General features: G+C 36.5%; 1 protein-coding gene across 1 annotated transcript in view; it reads right to left on the reverse strand.

Moving 5' to 3' along the window:
• The window catches only part of CHST9 (carbohydrate sulfotransferase 9), a 364,583-nt gene that overhangs the window by 127,839 nt on the left and 216,267 nt on the right, over window positions 1-20,477 (reverse strand). The window contains exon 3 of the mRNA XM_007487575.3: window positions 16,194-16,235. Coding sequence (XP_007487637.2) covers window positions 16,194-16,235 — 42 coding nt within the window. The remainder of the gene's footprint in view (window positions 1-16,193; window positions 16,236-20,477) is intronic.

Below are 20,477 nucleotides of genomic sequence, written 5' to 3' on the forward strand. Positions count from 1 at the left end.
AATCCCATACATTTTGAAAGGATGTCTCGTCATTGTCATTTTCTTCAATGAAATTATTAATTGTTTCTATGATTTGTTCTTTAACCTATTTTGGAGAATCATATTATTTAATTTCCAAATAATTTTTGATTTTGCTCTCCATGTACCCTTACTAATTATTATTGTTATTGCATTATGATCTGAAAAGGTTGCATGTATTATTTCTACTCTTTTGCACTTGTTTGCAATGTTTTTATGCCCTAGTACATGGTAAATCTTTGTGAATGTACCATGTGCTGTTAAAAAAAAAGGTTTATTCCTTTTTATCCCTATTTATTTTTCTCCACATATCTACTAATTTTTCTAAGATTTCATTCACATATCTTACCTCTTTCTTATTTATTTTTGGTTTGATTTATCTAGATCTGATAGAGGTCGCTTCAAGTCTCCTGCTAGTATAGTATTTCTATCTATTTTATTCTTGAGTTCCCCTAGTTTCTTTGTTTGAAATTTTATGCTATGCCTATTTTTAGATTTAATCTAAAGTATAAACACTCTACTTAAAGTTGAGTGGGGAGAACTGCCCATTTTTAGATTTAATCACCAAAGTTATAATCACCCCATTCACATTTGAGTGGGGGAGGTCTATGACCCATGTGTGCAATAGTGGGTGATGAATCAGAATTAAACTGACTGCCCTTGGGCAGTCCTAAAGCAAAACTTCAATTGTGATAGGTAGGCATAAAATTAGGGGAAGGCACAGGAAGTGACACAAAAGAAAGTGTGTTTAAAAGTAAGTTACAAGTTCCTGAATGCAATGTTTACTTGGAGTTCTACTTGGAGTTGACCTTCCAGTGAGAGAAAGTTCTTTATTCTTTGGAATTGAGACTGGGGAAGAATCTGCAGGCTGAAGTTGAGACCCTGTTCCTCATGAGACTCTCTGTAAATCTCTTCCTTTGGACTGACATGTGGTGAGTGAATAAGCTGACTGCTTGGATTTTTTTAAGTTCTTTTCCCAGTTGTGTTCAGCCTCTCTTAATTGTGTTTTGAATTGTATTTTGAGTTCTTCTAAAGCCTGTATTCAATTCACTGGAATTTCTGTGTTTTTGCTTGGTTTTCCTTGATCCTCCTCTGTTCTCTTTGCTCTTTGTTCATTGCTGGATAGAAGCTATCTATTGTAATTTATTTTTTCTTTTTCTGTTATTTACTCATATTTTCTCCCCATTCTTTCCCCTTTGTAATTGCCTGTAGTTTTGCTCCTCTCATTATTTGCTGAATATGTGGGTTTGGACTGTTTTGTCCTGAAAGGGCTTCTTCTCTGCTCTGCTGATTGACCAGGTTAGGCTGATGGTAATAATGAGCCTCAAAATCAGATCTTCCCCAGCTGGGTGCAGAAGCTGAATAGGAGCTGGGATTCTCATTTGCCTGTTGTTTGTTGCAGCCTTTGTCCTTGGAGTTTAGTCAAAAGGACTCTCAGATTAGTCTTTTAAGTTGGGGCCAGCAGAAAGGTTCCCTAGATTTGTCCTGTTATTAGATTTGGTCCCCTCAAAGCATTATGTTTTTGATTCAGTAAGGAAGGGTTTGCGGAGGTTTGAACTTTTGCTGTCTCTAAGCTGCCATCTTGACCATGCCTCCTGCTTAACTATTTTTAAATTCATGTAACTCTATTGGTATCAAGTTCATTTCATCTCATCTTATTCACAAGGAAAGCATGGGAAACATTTCCAAATATTTGGCTGGAATCTAGTTTATTTATATCTGTATCATTTCTTGATTGCCCAGAATAGTAATCCTGTAGAAAAAAGGAAATATTGCTTTGATAACCCCAGTTCCTCTAGGCTATCTTACTTTTACCCCTCCCATTTTTCATTTGTCTGTGCCTAGATGCCATATTTGCCTTCTATATTCTCTATATTAATTCACTTAACTAGTTGCTTAAATCTTAAATGACATCATTTGAATTCTAGTGACTTCTTTTAGCTTTTCTCCTTTAACTAGAATATATCTTTAACTTGATAATCACCCGATGAAACCCATAGATCTCTAGCACTCTGTTCTTTATTGATATTTAAGATCAGTTGCCTTGGTTGACTGTTTCTCTAGGACCTTGCATGGCCTTAGAAATAGCTGAAAGAATAAGTCAGAATACCTCAATATAAACATTAGCTCTACCATTTACTACATGGATGACCTCAGGAAAAATTTAGTGATTCTGAGTCTAGTTCTAGGGAATTGGACTATGAGATCTCTAAGGTCCTATCATGCTGCAGATTCTGTGATCTTATTATTTGTACAAGTAATATAATATGTTGACCCTACTCCTGGTTGCTAAGGGTACATAGTTCACAGTCCTTGAAAATTCCATTTTAAAATGACTTGAAATCATCCTAGGCAACTTCTCTAATTAACCTGGTGCCATAAATCATGTAACTTGACAATCAAGATATACTTTTATGACTATATGCAAATGTAGTCAGGAAAAGGGAATATACTAAGTTTTTTCCTTTTTTAAAAAGTCTATTTTATGTTGCTTCAATCAATTTAGATAATAAATTATGGAAGGGCATTATAAACTTGTTTTTTAAACCAGGCATGACTGGTTGTAGTCCTTTGTACTTGAAGAGGACCAAAATAATGTCCCGAGATAGTATGTTTTGACTTGTGCATAAGTTGTTTTTAAGTGAGGCAGTTTACAAAATTATTAGCCTTACTCTCTTTTGGAGTCTTTGAAGTCCAAAATAAAGATAAAAATCAGCATGACTGGTGATAGCTCTAGATGCAGTGGATGACCTTAACTTCTTCAATGTCTGACCAAGCTCTCAGTACTTCAGAGTGCCTGCTTCTACCATCTTCATCTCAATTAGAACAAGTTGTTCTCATCTGCCCCTTCCACCAGAGGAATTCTTCACATGGTTGGGATAGACACCCCTTTTGGTTATCCTTCACCTGATTTAGCCCACCTACTGAAATAGTTTTACTAGGATCTGGCTCTTGTGCATGCTATAGCTTCATGGAGCCACAGGTGAGAACTAGGTGGCAATTGGACCTAAAAGGAGGAAAGTGGCCCTGAAAAGGGCCTTCATACCAGCTAATCTTACATGAACACCCTGTACACTCTATCAGACATGTTTATATTTATGCTGGGCAGTGATATCAATCTCAGATTGAGTTGGGGGCTATAAAACTATTAATAAATATCCTTGTTGATTACATACTGACTTAGAAAATCATATATTAGCAGTATCTATGTTCTAGTGTATTTTTATTTATTTTGATTTTTCCAATTATGATGCCCCTAGCCCTTAATTTCTGTCATAGAATCAATACTGTGTATGGGTTCCAAGACAGATGAGCAGTAAGAATTAGGCAATGGGAGTTAAGTGACTTGCCCAGGGCCAGACAACTAGGAAGTGTCTGAGGCCAGGACCTCCTGTCTCAAGTCCAGGCTCTCAATCCATTGAGCCACCCAGATGCTCTCCCAACCCATTTATATTTTAATCTGTTCTGGCTTCTGTGTTTTTGACACCTTAGGCATAGGGAATTCCTGATGAGGAAACTATAACAGTATAGACAAGATCCTGTGGCATAGTGATTAGAGTACTTGACTTGGAGTCAAGAAGTTTTGAGTTCAGATCCTGCCTTTAGACAATTATTAGTTCTACAACTGAGGAAGTCACATAGACCCTTTGGGACTTCAGTTATCTCATCTGTAATATGAAGGGATTGGACTAGGTGGCACCTAAGATCCTTTCTAGCTCTAAATCTATGATTTTGTTACCCTCTCCCAAACTCTGTTTAGGTAAAGATGTTAATGAGGGAAACATTGGGCTGATAATATGAAAGAAAGTATTTAGCATAAAAGTAAATTTAGTCCTGGAATTAGGGTGGAGACGTTATCCATTTCTGTTATAAATGGTAATAATTAGGAGAGCTTGATAATTCAGCATAATCCCCTTTCTGCCAAGAGGAGGCTAGGGAATAGAAACAACACAGTGTGGTCCCCAGGGTTTAAGCAGCAGCTCCAGGCTGATGAATGGCACCATAAAGCCAATTGTAACATAAATCCCATGGTAATGTCCTTTGTGCAGCTATGTATATACACACTGTACTGTTAAACTTTGCCTTCTTTTCTTTCCTTTTCTTTCCTTCCTTTCTTTCTTCCTTTCTTCCTTCCTTCCTTTCTTTCTTCCTTCCTTCCTTCCTTCCTTCCTTCCTTCCTTCCTTCCTTCTTCCTTCCTTCCTTCCTTCCTTCCTTCCTTCCTTCCTTCCTTCCTCTTCCTTCCTTCCTTCCTTCCTTCCTTCCTTCCTTCCTTTCTTTCTTTCTTCCTTTCTTTCCTTCCTTCCTTCCTTTCTTTCTTTCTTTCTTCTTCTTTCTTTTCTTTCTTCTTCTTTCTTTCTTTCTTTCTTTCTTTCTTTCTTTCTTTCTTTCTTTCTTTCTTTCTTTCTTTCTTTCTTTCTTTCTTTCTTTCTTTCTTTCTTTCTTTCTTTCTTTCTTTCTTTCTTTCTTTCTTTCTTTCTTTCTTTCTTTCTTTCTTTCTTTCTTTCTTCTTTCTTCTTCTTTCTTTCTTTCTTTCTTTCTTTCTTTCTTTCTTTCTTTCTTTTCTTCTTTCTTTCTTTCTTCTTTCTTTCTTTCTTTCTTTCTTCTTTCTTTCTTTCTTTCTTTCTTTCTTTCTTTCTTTCTTTCTTTCTTTCTTTCTTTCTTTTTCTTTCTTTCTTTCTTTCTTTCTCCAAAACCCTTACATCTAGATGGTGATTCCAAGGCAGAAGAGCCTGAAGGGCTAGACAATTTGGAGGTTAATGTCTTACCAAGGGTCACACAGTTAGGAAGTATCTTAACTCAGGTTAAAACCCAGAATCCCCCATTTCCATCTTGGCTTTCTATCCACTGAGCCACATAGCTGCCCCTTGCCCCCTTATTTGCTTTCTTAACCCTACTCCACACCTAATTATTCTCACAAATAACCAATAGTTTTTTTCCTTCTTCTGTCCAAGAAAAGAATAAGAGGGACACACAAGGAATTTATTAAGCTTATTAATAGCAACTTATCTTATAAGTACTACAATTACCCTTGAAAATAATATCCAAACCTTACCTCTAAAATGACCTGAAATGCAAATAAAAATAAAAGAAAAACCACCTGGTTTGCTTAAGTGACTATAAATAATGTGTTTCTGTAATGTATATATATATGGTTGTGTATATATATGCATATATACATCTATGCACACACACATATAATTGGGAGGCTGAAAAATCAAATTCTATGATATATTCTGCTAGGTGATTCAGTAAAGTGCATGTTTTAGAAATAACATAAAGCTATTTTCTATGGGATTGATGTTATAAGACCCTGACTGACCCTTAACCTAAAATGGGTGATGTCAGTCTATTTCTTTCAGTTGCCTCATTTTATTATGAAGTATGACAATGTCAAGGCACAAAAAACAATCACCCAGCAAAGGAGGATTAAGCTGCTAAAGATGAATGTTATTGCTCTGGCATACCAGCAAGGGGTAGTAGTACACTTTAAGAAGAATTCCATCTTCATCACCACTAAATTATTCTATATGGAACTTTAACAAGACCAAAAAAATTGACTTTGGGTGTAGTCACAATGGAAATGACAGATCATTTTAATGCAAGAGGAAAAGATTGGAAACCTTGACCCTCTCTATTACTCTGTTCCTGAATGAGGTAGGGGTGGGGGGCAAAATACGCCGAAAAGAGCCCATTAAAATTACTTAGAAGACCATGTGGCAGAGAATGGGGAAATATCTGAGGCTTTATATTCTTTGTGTGATGCCACATTTTTTCTTTGTTAATTATTACTGTACAAGAATAACATGCATTCTCTCATGCCCACATGAAAAATGTCAACAGCTTTATAGTTGTCTCTTCAGGGACGTGGAGATAACAGTGCCAGCCTGCAAAGAATATGCAAATTATGGTCACTTCAAAAAAATGTCAGGGCAGTTTTAGAGTGAGCAGAGAAGGCAAGAGGTATACTTTCTTTCTAAAGGAAAGGAGCTATTCTTTTAAAGATTAATTTATTTAGCAAACATTTGATGAGTCCTTATTCTATATAATCAATCAGTCAAATGACAAGCATTTTAATACGTGCTGGTTTTGTGTCAGGCACTGTGATAAATCCTGGGATAAAGAGGAAATAATAAAATAATAAACTGCCCTTAAGGAGCTCAGTTTCTATCATAGGAGACATTAACATGAGCATATACAAAACATATACAAATTAAAGAAACAATTTTGTTGGGGTGGATACTCCATGCAGTTTGAGTAGAAGAAGAGTTCATGTAGAAGGTGATGCTTGAGCACAGTTTGGAAGGAAAGAAGAGATTCTAAGAGACCAAGGTAAGGAGGGTGGAGAAGGACAGGTAATGTAGAGGCAACGAGATGTAACTAGTGTCGATCTTCAGGAAAAGCAAGGAAGGTTTGACTGGACTATACAATGCAGGAAGGGATGTATATGCTGGGTTGGTAAATTGGGGCTAGGTTATGAAGGGCTTTAAAAGCCAAACATAAGATATTATTATCCTAGAAGCAACAGGGAACCATCGGAGTTTACTGAATGAAGGGATGATGTCATCATACCTACACTTTTAGGGATATCACTTTGCCACTTGGATGTAGGATGGGCTGGAGAGACTTGAGGCAAGGAGAACAATTAGGAGACTTTTAGCATCAAGGCAAGAGGGCTGAAACTATGGTGAGAGTATGTGATTAGAGAGAAGAGACTACATGCTAGAGATTTTGTAAGGGTAAAAACAAGATTTGGCAATGATTGGGGAGAGAGGGAGTAATCAAGGGGAACACCACAGTTCAAATCTGTTGGATTGGAAGGACAGTGGTGTACACAGCAGAAATAGGAAAGTTCAGGAGAGAATTAGGTTTTGAAGGAAGAAAAATGAATTTAGTTTTGGACATGGTGAGCTTGGGATGCTACTAGATATCCCCTTTGAAATTTTGAATAGGCACTTGTATTCATAAGCTCAGGGAGAAATATTGTTGGTATTGCTCAGTCATTTCAGGTGTGTCTGATGCTTTGTTACCCTATTTGGGGCTCTCTGGTAAAAGATATGTAGTGGTTTGCCATTTTCTTCTCTAAATCATTTTACACATGAGGAAACTGAGACAAACAGAATTAAATGACGTGCCTAGAATCACTCAGCTAGTAAGTGTCTGAGGCCAGATTTGAATTCACAAAGATGAGTCTTTCTGATTCCAGGACTTATACTCTATCCACTGCTGCCCCAGGAAGAAGACTAAGGGTGACTATAAACAATAGCTTTGGCACTATGCTAGGCTTTACTTGGAGGGTGGGAGGGACAAAAAGACATGACACAGTCCTTGTCTTCAGGGTTTATAGGCTAGTACAGAAGCTTCCATATCTAGCAGATGGTAATGTTTTAAATTTCTATGGCACTTTTCAAATCTCAAACTTCTATTATATTCATTATCTCAAATCATCCATGTACCAACCCTTTAACATGGCTTATAAAACGTGAAGGAGCTAAAGCTAGAATTTAAGCCTCCTGACTGTTTATTCCAGTGCTCTTTCCATCCTGCTGCCACAGATCACAGGATCCTAGTATAATGAGGAATCTGTCATCCATAGACAGTGCTGGAGAGTTCAAGAGGGAAGTAAGTAGTTAAAGGCCTCTTTGAGAATTCTGAGACTTGGAGCTTTTGGAGACGGAACTGTGGAATTATGCAATTCTGCTGGTAACATGAACATGTCTGTCACAAGAGGGAATCCTGAATAGTAGCACAGGCAGCTGTTTTTCCTCCCTGGCATCTGGAAATGAGAGAGAGAGAGAGAGAGAGAGAGAGAGAGAGAGAGAGAGAGAGAGAGAGAGAGAGAGAGAGAGAGGGGGGGGGGGAGAGAGGGAGAGAGAGGAGGGAGAGAGAGGGAGAGGGAGAGAGAGGGAGAGGGAGAGAGACAGGGAGAGAGAGAGAGACAGAGAGAGACAGAGAGAGACAGAGAGAGACAGAGAGAGAGAGACAGAGAGAGAGACAGGAGAGGGAGAGAGAGAGAGGGAGGGAGAGAGAGAGACTGAGAGAGACTGAGAGAGACAGAGACAGAGAGAGACAGAGAGAGACAGAGAGAGACAGAGACAGAGACAGAGACAGAGAGAGACAGAGAGAGAGTCTGGGGGGGAGAGAGAGAGAGAGAGACAGAGAGAGAGAGAGACAGAGAGAGAGAGAGAGAGAGAGAGAGAGAGAGAGAGAGAGAGAGAGAGAGAGAGAGAGAGAGAGAGAGAGAGAGAGAGGAGAGGAGGGAGAGGGAGGGAGGGAGAGAGAGACAGAGAGAGAGAGAGAGAGACAGAGAGAGAGAGACAGAGAGAGAGAGAGAGAGAGAGAGAGAAGGAGGGAGAGGGAGGGAGGGAGAGAGAGAGATCATGAGCTGGAACCTTTTGTGAGCACACTAAGTTCTGGCTCAGTCTTTTCTGTATAATCAGTCCTGACTCCTCAGTCAATCAGAAGACTTTAAGTCATCACACATTACTAACTCTGAATCATTACCACTGAAACTAGCTTCTGAAGTTCATGTTGTCTTGGCAGCAGACAGGGAATATTAGGCATGCTTGTCATAAGTGATGAAAAAAGGCAAATCAGAGTATCATCTGAGGACTAGAGCCTTTCTGGCCAGTCCCTTTAGTATAATATTCTTGTAGAATCACAGTATCAAAGCTAGAAGAGTCCTCAGAAACCATCTAGTTCAACCCCCTCATTTTACAAATGAGAAAATTGAAGGCGAGGAAGATTAAGTCATTTGTCATACTGGTATTGAGCTAGCAGAAGTGAAATTTGAACCCTGGTCCTCTGACTCCAAAGCCAATGCTCTTTCAACTTTAGAGGTTTTTTTTTTTTTTTTAACCTTTTATGGTGTTTTTAGAGTGGGAGTCAGAAGTGGGCCCAACTATGCATGCTTAAGGTAGGTTGGTTACTATTCACTCCAGACACTTTATTTTCTTTCAACCTTACTTCAGTTAGAATAGAAGTGGCAGAACGTATCCTAAAAAATCCTTGATTTTTTTACCCGAACATACCTATGTTGGAGACAAAGTCAAGATAACTTTTGGATGCCATGCCTGTATAATGTTTGGGCCTTCTAGAGGCAATCACGTAAGCATAAGGGCATTTAATACACATTTACAACACCCCTTCAATCACATAGTGTCCATATGTGAGAATGTGGATGCAAAATCCAGTGATTTAGTGGAGCAATGGTCAGCTGTTGGGAACACCAATCTCCTTGGGGCACAGAAACTAGTGAGTTCAGATTCCTCATTTTGAAATCACACAGGACTGCATCTTCTTAACAAAACTATCCATTGTACTCCAAGAAATACTATGCTGTCAATATGTAAAAAGGTATTACCCTTGAATATGTGGGTCCCTTTGCTGGTACATAAACTCTGCTTCAAGATTTCCTTCATGAATGCAGAGGAACATTTCTCAGTTCACTGACCCTTGGAAATGATTTTAAATTACCTTTACGCTTATGAAATAGATGGAAAACATTTTCCAGCACTTGTAAAGGCAGTATCAGGAAAGAAGAGAGACCAGGAGTTGGGAAACTTGCATTTCAGACTGTCTCTAACTTTTTTTGAGATTTCTAAATCATAGCATCTCAAATCCTATGGTCAAAGAATCATAGATTCAGAGAAGGAAGTTACCTTAATGGTGATCTAATGTAACTCCTCTTACAGATGAGGAAACTGAGGTTCAGAAAAAATAAATGACATGCTTAGATTTTAATCCATGTTCTCTTACTTTAAATCCAGCATACCCATCATACCATACTGCCTTACAATATTGTTTCATTTGGGTCTATGCTATTGTTTCACAGAGTACTCATTCTTTAGAGAAATTAACTATTGTTTCAATAAATGTAATCCAAGTGATTCCCACAGAAAAATAAAGAAGTTTCACTACTAAAATGCTGAGGCATCTTGGGGATCTTGTTTTGGGACAAGACAGCTGGTTGTGTGCCTTAGTTTGAATTACTTGATCTGAATTTTTCTACCTAAAGTGGAAATACTACTACTTGTTCTCAACTCCACTGGGATAGGATACAAAAACTCAGTAAAAACAAACAAACAAACAAACAAACAAAACTAGGATAGTTGTCACTCAGAAGGAACCTGAAAAGAATGAAGTTTCTGGAAATGCACTTAGGGAAGGAAGTTATGGTGGCTATTTTGAATTAATCCTGTTATCTATGGCTCTTCCTAGACCTAGAATTTGCTAGATTGAACAGAAGTAACAGATGCCATCAGTCAACAGAGAAGTTATATGTGCTTTCTTGGACGCTGTCATCTAAACGACTTAAAAAAATAATTATTCACTTATAAAGAAAAAACCAACAAAGTAAAAAATGTGAAGACTATTGGGGTAAGAAAGAGATGGAAAAGAAAACGAAGAATATGAAATCTGTTAGTGGAAGAAAAAATACTTCGAAAGAGAGGATAATGTCACAGATAGTTAATTCTCAACTTTCAGTATGGGAAATATGGAGTTAAGTTTTCCCAACCACCAAAAACTATTATCTTTTGCTAGAAATTGCTGAAAATATGCTTTTCTACATACAATCCTTTATGACAAAATATTAATACTGATGATATGTACTCTTTCGAACACAGTAACCATGAAATAACCCATAAAATTCAGCACCCAAACTAAAACTGATAACATAAAAATTATTTTCTCTCTAGTAATTCCCTAGAATTCTGTGACCTTTTGTAGAGATATCTTAATAAAAATATTGATTTTTAGATAATATGCATTTTTCATAACACTTAAAATCTATATCACACAGCAAATAAAATTCTTAATAGGAAAACATTTTTTAACCTGCATTTTACCTTTCTATGCCAAATGACACGGTGATATGAGGGCATTGTACTGTATACTCTGCTACTGCATACCTCTCTACCTTGGCCACCCACCCAGTTACTGAGACATTAGTTGCTGTTGTCGGGAGACACCAAAACTGATGAGGTTTTAGCATCATGCCTGACAACGTCCTTCATGGCTGGAGGATGGCAATGGAGATCACGAAGGAGGCATCAGCTTGAAATAATCTATCACTACATCTGCTTCAGGTAACACTTGGGATCCTTAAGGGTCTCAGAGTAGGGGAGCACAGTGGAGGTGAATCGAGGTGTAACCTTGGGGCTGTGATTGATGATGGGATCCGCAGCCTCTATGTCTCTCGCCAGCTGGGTGATTCTGCCAAGCCACCATGGTTGGACATGTGGGAGATGGACTTGGAGGTTTTGGCGGCCTAATTTCTTTTTTTTTTTAACTCTCACCTTCTGTCTTGGAGACAATACTGTGTATTGGTTCCAAAACAGAAGAGTGGTAAGGGCTAGGCAATGGGGGTCAAGTGACTTGCCCAGTCACACAGCTGAGAAGTGTCTGAGGTCAGATTTGAACCTAGGACCTCCCGTCTCTAGCTCTGGCTCTCAATGCACTGAGCTACCCAGCTGCCCACAATGGTGGGCTAATTTCAAGGACAAATTGAAATTTGCTATCTTACATCTATCTGTTCAATACTTTTCCACCAGCAGAGAGTTAAAATAATGAAGACATTTTACCACAGTTACATGGAAAAGTCATAGGTCTACTACAATTGTGGCTAAAATCCTTTTTTAGAGTTTTCTGCAGGTAGAGATTTGAGGGATTAGGATATGTAATGATAAGGTCTTTTGGGACATCTTATACAATAAAGGATATTTTTTATATGTCACATATATTTCAGAAGTAAGTATAAGGAGAGGTATAGGTTGGATGACAGGAAAATCAAGGAATTGAATCTACCTTGAAGAGCCTTTTGCATCTTGGATATTGTTGGTTGCCAAATCTTTTTTTTTTTTTAATTGGGTCTAGAAAAAGAATAGAGGCTCAGTTCAGTTCAACTATTAATGGGGTATAGAAGTGATGCCGAATATTAATTTTTTGTAGTATATCGGTTCGGGATCATATCCAATTCATGGAAAAAGCGGGTATTTACTGTTCCTAAAGGCAATGGCATTGTTTTGTTCAGGACTGATACAATATTCTTGCAAGGATAAAAAAAAGTAAATAATGGGGAAGATATTACCTGATGATACTTCCTTTACTGCTGCCATTTTGGCATATTTATGATAACCCCGAGCAAATCAAATCCTCTCTGTGTGGCAAGTTTAATGACTACGGAGACGGATCTTGACAGCTAACCTTCCACGATCCCCAAGGGCTCGCTCACAGCAAGGTTTGGCTATTCCAAAGGGCACTGGGCTGTGAGAGAAACCTTAATATTTACGCTTTCTTATGCGGGAGAGGGAGAAGCAATGGTCTGCTAGGACTATAAATGAAGTCCTGTGTAAGTGGAGCACTGTGAGAGCCAAAACCTGTACTGTGCACGGACAAGCTATTAGGCCTATTATTGCTATTATGGCTACCCTTTACAATACGTTCTGCATAGTTGCCTGGTATAAAAATTTGAAGGAGGCGACGAGGGGAAAGGTAGCTTTCTCCTTAGATGGTTTAAGCGCTCCTGCGGTGCTCGCAGGTAGGTAGGGGAGGTATAATGGGGAGTGCACACAGAGAGCACACAGTTTCAGAATTGGAGGAGACTTCAAAAAACACTGATTTAATTAATATTCGAATAGGGATCATTCTCCCAAGGTGGTTCTCTAGACTCTCCCCAGCCTCTGGTGCTACTGAATGGCTGCTCATGGGCCGTCTCATTTCTTCTTCATGTCCTAAATGGCCAGAGTAGTAGACATGAGGATCCACATGAATTTATCTTTTTCTCAATTACAGCCTGCCTGATGTCTAGTAATTTTCTGGATTTACCTGGTAGAGGGGGGCAGACAAAAAAAGCATGAAAAGAGATAGGAAGGGATTTCCTTAGATAAATGTTATTTTTTCCCCCTGTGAGGGATCAAAAGCACTAAGTTAGCATCAGGAAATTAGAAGTTATCTTTAATAACCTTCCCTAATATGAACTTAGGGAGGTGAGATCTTCTCAGACTTATCATTAATGTGAACATATCTCATGATCAGGAATGGAGTGGTTATCTACTATACAATATTTATATTACTAATTGTGCTAAGGGGTAAAATGAGTCTGAATTTAGAAAAAGCCAGAGCTATAGGAGGAAATCTGCCGAAAAACGTCTACTCTACTGTTTCATCAATGTGCAGAAGGCTTTGGGATCTCACAGGCTGTGTCAGGGGAACACCAACACTGGAAGGTTCTAGGAAAATAGAAAGGGTTTGCAAGTCATCTGTGTCTGCTGGGTCACACATAGGCTGTCCACTGAGTAAGCGACGAATGCTTAAGGAAGCTCCCTTCCTTATCTCCAGTGATGGAGGTTTTGTCTGAGCAGAGGCTGCTAAGAATCACAGTTTATTCTATTTAGGATGCACGAAAGCACTAATTGTTGTTATAGTAAATGTAAAATCCTTGTCCAACCACTAAACTGACACATAATTGGAAAAAAGTGAAGTATATAAATATTGACAGTCTTGAAATAAATGAAGGCTGAAGAAAAAAGGAAATTTGTATATGAAGAAGAGGTTGGCTCACAGGTTCTTTGTGTTAGGCAAATAAAATATTTGGAAAGTAAGCCCATTGAGGAAATCTATCAGTTAATTAGAAGAAATCTAATCAGTTAATATCTAGTATCCTAGCCATGCGTTATAGATGGATAGTGCTCTGGGGCTAGGATTAGTTAGGATCCTAGAAGAGAATAAGCTGGGCTGCAATTGGGACAGCTAAATAGCAAAGTGGATAGAGCACTGGGCCTGGAGTCAGTAAAATTTGAATTAAAAACTGCCTTGGACACCAACTATCTGTGACCCTAAGCAAGACAGTAACTTCTGCCTGCCTCAGTTTTCTCATCCATAAAATGGGGATAAAAATAGTACCAATCTCCCAGGGATAGTGTGAATCCTAAATGAGATAAAAATTGTAAAATGTTGGACATAAAATGAGCTACATAAACATTAGTTATTATCGCTGTCCAGCCATTTTTAGTCATGCCTAGCTCTTTGTGACCTCATTTGTGCTTTTTTTTTTTTTTGGAAATGGTACTGGAATGATTTGCCATTTCCTTCTCTATCTCATTTTATAGATGAGGAAATTGAGGCAAACAGGGTAAAGTCACTTGGCTAGGGTCACACAGCTAATCAGCATCTGAGGCTGGATTTCAATTACAGATTTTCCTTTCCAGGTCTGATACTCTCTCCACTGAAATACCTAACTGCTCAATATTAATTGATTTTATTATTAACTATTATTGTTATTATTATTAACATCATTAATTCTTTCTAAATCAATTAAATAATTAACCAATAACAATTCATTAATAATTAACTTTAAATATTATTATTAATATTAATTAATTTTAACTTGCAATGATTCCAAGTTACAGCCTGACATAAAAGCCCATCATTATGTTTCTTCTGCTAATACTTAGGGTTGTGGATTATTGAAATATCAGAACCTCTGACTAAAACCAACAGTAACCTTTTATGAAGCTCACTAGGCGTTGGGCCAGCCACCAAGGATATAAAGTTCCATGGTGACTGCCTTCAAGGAGCTTACATTCTATCAAGGAAACAACACCCACATGTAGAAATCAATATAAAGTATGTACAAAATAAACCCAAAGCTTTTGTCCCCAGAATAAAATATAGACTCCTCTTTTTGTCACTTAACTCCCTTTACAATTTGATTCCATTCTGACTTTGTAGGCTTTTGTACCCTATGTTGCGGCCAAGGATATCCCAGCTCCTCTCCTTATTCCTCTTCATACACTGCCCTCCATACCTAACAAATACATCTCCTTGCTTTTACCTTTTGAAATTTCTGCCTCCCTTGAGATCTCAAGTGCCATTTCCTATCCTTTCCTTGATTTCTACAGTTTCTACAACCTCCCTAAATTATTTGGAATATGTTTTGTGTTTATTTATATTTGTATCAAATTTTTAGGTGGCTTGAAGATCAATTTGGAATTAGGGCAGCTAGGTGACTCAATGGAAAAAGAACCAGGCCTGGAGACAGGAGGTCCTGAGTAAAAATCCATCTTCATACACTTCCTAGCTGTGTGACCCTGGGCAAGTCACTTAACCCCAATTGACTAGCCCTACCACTCTCCTGCTTTGGAATCAATACTTAGTGTCAATTATAAGACACATGGGAAGGCTATTAAAAATAATCAATGGAATAGTGGGCACTGGTTGACTACAGCAGATTATCAAAAATACTTTTATGTAAGAGGTGACATTAAGAATATCTTTCCCAGGAAATAAATGATCAGAAAAGGAAGTGGGCTAGTCATATGGGAAGAATAAGTGATAACAAATGAATGGCATGAGTAATACAACCATACTACAGAATATTAAAAGGTCTAAACCTCTTTAACTTGGATATCAAGAAAGTCATGGATAGGGATATCACAGTTTGATAAGGAATAGGCCTTCATCTTTGCCAATGGAGGTTGTTTCCTCATTGATGAAATCTCAGAGCACAGCAGTGATAACATATTTCAGGAGAGGAACAAAGGAAGTTTTGTCACTTTCAGTGATTTATTTATTTTTTTTTCTGCTAGTGAAGTATTTCCATATTTAAGTAAGTCCATTTCACTCATCAATAAAAGTGATTTGTAATTGGAAACATTCATTTGTGTTGAAATTATATGCTAAAGCCATCAATATTCTATTATCTTTACAAGAGAATGTTTAATATACTCTATAATTTTCCAAATAAACCCTTATATTTTTAACTCAGCCCAAGATGATTTATCTCAACTGCTGAATTATTATCAACATATTTCTTTGCTGCCACGGACAGTTTATGGAAACTCAGATATTAAACATTATATAGAGAAAAATGTAAAACATTCCAAATTGTGATATACTTATTCAGATGATTCATTATATCTAAATACCATCTAGATTACTTTAATTTCTTTATTCCCTTTAACTTTATTATTTTTAAGTTACACTTTCTTCAAGGCTTGTACTCGACCTTGATTTCATCTGCAGAGCCACCAACTTAATCCTGGCTCCCTTTGGAGGCTGAAAAATCATGATTTCAGATGACAAAATAGTGTTATAAAAGTGGCCAGAAAGACCAGTTGTGATCATTCTTAGCTGTAACTGTCTGCAACTCAAACAGTATTGAAACTTTACTCACTGGTTCTGGGTGCAGGCTGGAAGTAATTTGTTGTCCTTAGTTCTGGAGAGAAAGAGATAGAAAATTCACATATTACTATTGTGAAACAATCAATCACTTTTCATATCCAAAAGCAAGCTAGAGAAGATTTCCCTACTGAAAACTGCACAGAAACAAAATGAGAGTTAAAAAGAATGAAAGAGGAGAGGAGAAATAGGACAATAAAGAAAGTTAACCAGCTGTATTTCTCAGCTAGTTCATAGAGGGATAGAGTTTTTATATTTGTTATTTACAAAGCATAGGATAAATGAATTGCAACTTGGAATCACAAGGTAGCAGAAATAGAATTCATGGAACTCTATAAATGAGGGATTAATATATTATTCTCATGATTGTTATTGTCATAGAAATTCACCCAAATCTTCTTTGACAACCTAGGATTTTTCACACTGGTTGTTCAAGAACTTTTAGACAACGTTTGTTTAAATCTCTGACTTGTTAAACGATTTATGTCATATGATTAGTTCTTCTCTTATTGGATATTGGTACAAGATGCAGAGATAGCACTGGGAAAATGGAAAGAACCAAAATAAAACAGCAAAGCATTGGATATTGAGTTAGAAAACCTGAGTCTCAGCTCTTCTTTTTTAATTACATGGCCCAATCACTGAAGTTCTCTGGACCTTATTTACTTATCTGTTAAATAGTAATAATGATACGTTACTCAACAAACATTTATTGAGTATTTATTATGTGTCAGTAGATGCTGGGAATAAAATACATTTGGATTATTTATATCACTGGCCTACAATGAGGTTTGAATCTTGCAAACTATAAAGCCATACAAATTAGAATTATCATCATCATTATAATAAGTATTAAAGAAGTCCCCTTTGATAGTATAGTTTTGTTTTTATTTAATCCAGTTGTTCAAGGAATTCCTCTTACCTAACTAAATTATCTTCACCTGCCATTTGAGCTTCTTGTTTCAGAGACCTAGAGGTCAACCACTCAGCAATTTTCAGGCAATAATTAATAATTAAGTTTCATTTTCATCCTCTTTTTCCAATACTAGAAACCTGCAATTCCTAAAACATTTTTTTGAGAAATAATTTCTTATATTATAAGTGCTCTGGAAAACTTTTTCATGTGGTAGTAAATATTTTGAAGAATTTGAGAAGTTTGCTTATATCTTTTATTCATTTATCTACAGAGGAATGCTATCATTTCTATCTATATGTATATATGTGTGTATGTGTGTAGTCTTTTGAGTGCTTTAGGAGTTTGGTCCCTATATATTTTATTTATTTGTAGTTATTTTGTAATGAGTATTTCTGTTCTTTTAGTGCCTTTTGTTTTGTTATTTTAAAAAATGTTATTGATTTTTGAGGATTTTTTTTATAACCTGAAAGCTATGCTGAAGTTATTGACTCAATTAGTATCTTTGCTGATTCCTTAGGGTTTTCCAAGTAAAGTTTTATTTCCTCTTTACCTACTTCTATATTATTAATTCTTTTCCCTTCTCTTCTTGCTATTACTAGCTTCCAGAATTCTATCAAATAATGGGGGAGAGTGGACATATTTGTTTTTACTCTTGTTGTTATGGGAAAAGGGTAGAGTGTACCAATATTGCATATAATGTTTGATTTTGGTTTTAGATGCTTTTTATAATATCAAAAAAGGCTCCCCTATGCATATATTTTGGAATATTTTTACAATAAGAGTGTTATACTTTGTCAAAATATTTTTTTTTTATCTATTGAGATAAACATAGTTTGGGATGATTTGGTTTTTAGCTTTTTAATTATGTTGAATGTTTTCATAACAGTTAACCATCTTCGTAGCCTTGATATAACTCCCACTTGATTATAATGAATCATTTCTAGGACAAATCACTCTTCTCTGTTATATAGGATTTTGTTTATAATTTTTGAATCAATGTGCATTAGTGATATTCGCCTATAATTTTCTTTCCATGTTTTATCTTTGTTTAGATATTAGGACTATATTTGTCACATAAAAGGATTCTGATAGGGTGCTTTATCAGTTTTTGAGAACAATTTGTGAAATATGGACTATTCAATAAAATTGGATTCAATATTCAACTATTCAATAAAATTGGATAGAATTCTGCTGTGAATTTAGTTCCAGGTGGTTTTTAATTCAGTAGTCCCTTTACACCTAGATTTATCTACTTTTTAGAGATCTAGATGTTTAAGATCTCTATCAATTCTGCTAGTTTGAGTATTATATTTTTTGTTATTGATTTTGTTAACATTTAATTATTCACACTAGGTTTTGATTATTCTTTTTCTTTCTTCTGATTTTGTTGTGATTTCCCCTTGCTCATTTGCTGCTTTATTGATTTGATTTTCTGCTTTCTTTGATCAGATTTACTAATGGTTTATCAATTTTACTAGTTTTTTCCTCAAAGAACCACATTTAGTTTTATTTATAATTTTTATGTTTTGTTTCTGATTTATTTCTCTTCTACTCCTTAATATCTCCTTTTAGTGCTTATTTTAGATTTTATTTGTTGATTTTTCCAATTAAAATCACTTCATTTATCTTTTTTGTTAGTGTACAATGGCAATATAACTCTATCAATATTGTATAAATCTAATAGAAAGACAAACAAAGGGAAAATATGGAACTGAACAGATTTCTGGAGAAACCAAAGTTAAAAGCATTATGGCATCTTCTAAATGGTATAGCAAAGGAATTTACATATTTCCCTACCCTACATGGAACATTCACAAAGAACAATCATTTATTAGGTACAGAGACAGTGTAAATAAATTTTAAAAGACATAAAAAGTCAAGACAGCCTTATAGAGCCTAATACAATAAGAATAGACATTGGTTCAGTGACAATGAACAAAATTCAGATCCAACCTCCCAACAGATATTTAATGATGAAATATTAAATCATCAACAAATATTTCAGAAAAAAATTAATAACTATAAATAAAATTAACATGAAAATATTAGGGGTGCAGTTAAAGCAGAGAGTGGAAATCACCTCTATGTATTTTATTCCTAATCTATTATTCTCTCTTTCATTTTTTTGGTGAAACTTGCCATTTAAGATTCAAGTTGTTCTATTCTTTTCATTATTTTTGCCACATAGGACACAAATTCTGGTCTTATAATTTTAATTAAAAAAAAACTGTTCAGGAACAGCTTATTGTGGCTCTGTGTTCATAAATTCCACAGGGTCCTCTGTTTTATTATGTGTTGGATCCTTAACTTTTTAGAATATTTATTCATAGATGCCTGAATTAATTTATAGATCTGAAGATCCAATTAACTTCTGTTTTACTGTCTTTTTCCTAACAATTTATTTTTGTTCCAAGGCTTTGAAATTTCTTCCCCTCGAAATCTTTAATTTTAAGTTCCCTCTTTCTCCTCTTTTCCTCATCACTCACTTCCTGACTCTATCCCTTCTCATTGTGGTTTCTTTGGAGGTTGGAAATGAAGTATCTCAGCTTCTTCCCATACTAAGCAATTCATGGTTCACTAACCTGGGTCTCTGACTCAATTGACTTTTGGGTAGTCAGAATGGGTCCTAGCTGGATGCTGTGTTCTTTCCCTCAGGCTTGGTGGAGTGCTGTACATGCATGTTTTTCATCTTTGTGAATTGTCTCTACTCCCACTATTCCTTAGTTCTTTGACTCAGTACTAGCAGTTCAAAGTATGCTTTCCTGGCCTTGGCAGTTCAGAACTTTACCATGCTACTACTTTTGGGTGGCAGTCAGTGACAAACTTTTATTCCTGAAGGGCTGTGTCTTAACTGGCTGTAAAGGCCCAAGTAAACTTCCATAGACAGGAGCTGGTATCTCTATGGCACTGGAAAGTGGAGGGGGATATGGTGCAGGACTGGGTTGTGATGTAAATCTATGTTATGTCTATAGGAATGCTAAGAAGTAGGGGAGGGGTGCTGAGTGAACTCAAGGTCAGTAAGCATCAGTTCCTAGGTCTGAGGGTGGGGTTTACTTTTTTTTAAATACTTGGTATCTGAGACAATGGAAATAGCTGAGGGTGCTTTATCTTTGGCATTTCATTTTTAAAGAAGTTTGAGAAATTGTGGGTATTGGAAAAAAATCTAGTCTGCCATTTTGTTGCTCATGTGACTCAGGAATGGAACCAGAAACATGTGTATATTCTAGTAAAATTTCACTAAATAAGATAACACTGTACAAATGAAAACAAACACCACACTAGTTTTTACTGATTGTGGGTATTTTAGGACTTCACAGATTCACAAGATCTTAGAGTTGGAAGAGGCTTTAGAGGTCAGCCAGT

The sequence above is a fragment of the Monodelphis domestica genome, chromosome 3 (genome assembly GCF_027887165.1).
Source record: "Monodelphis domestica isolate mMonDom1 chromosome 3, mMonDom1.pri, whole genome shotgun sequence".
Classification (NCBI taxonomy): Eukaryota; Metazoa; Chordata; class Mammalia; order Didelphimorphia; family Didelphidae; genus Monodelphis; species Monodelphis domestica.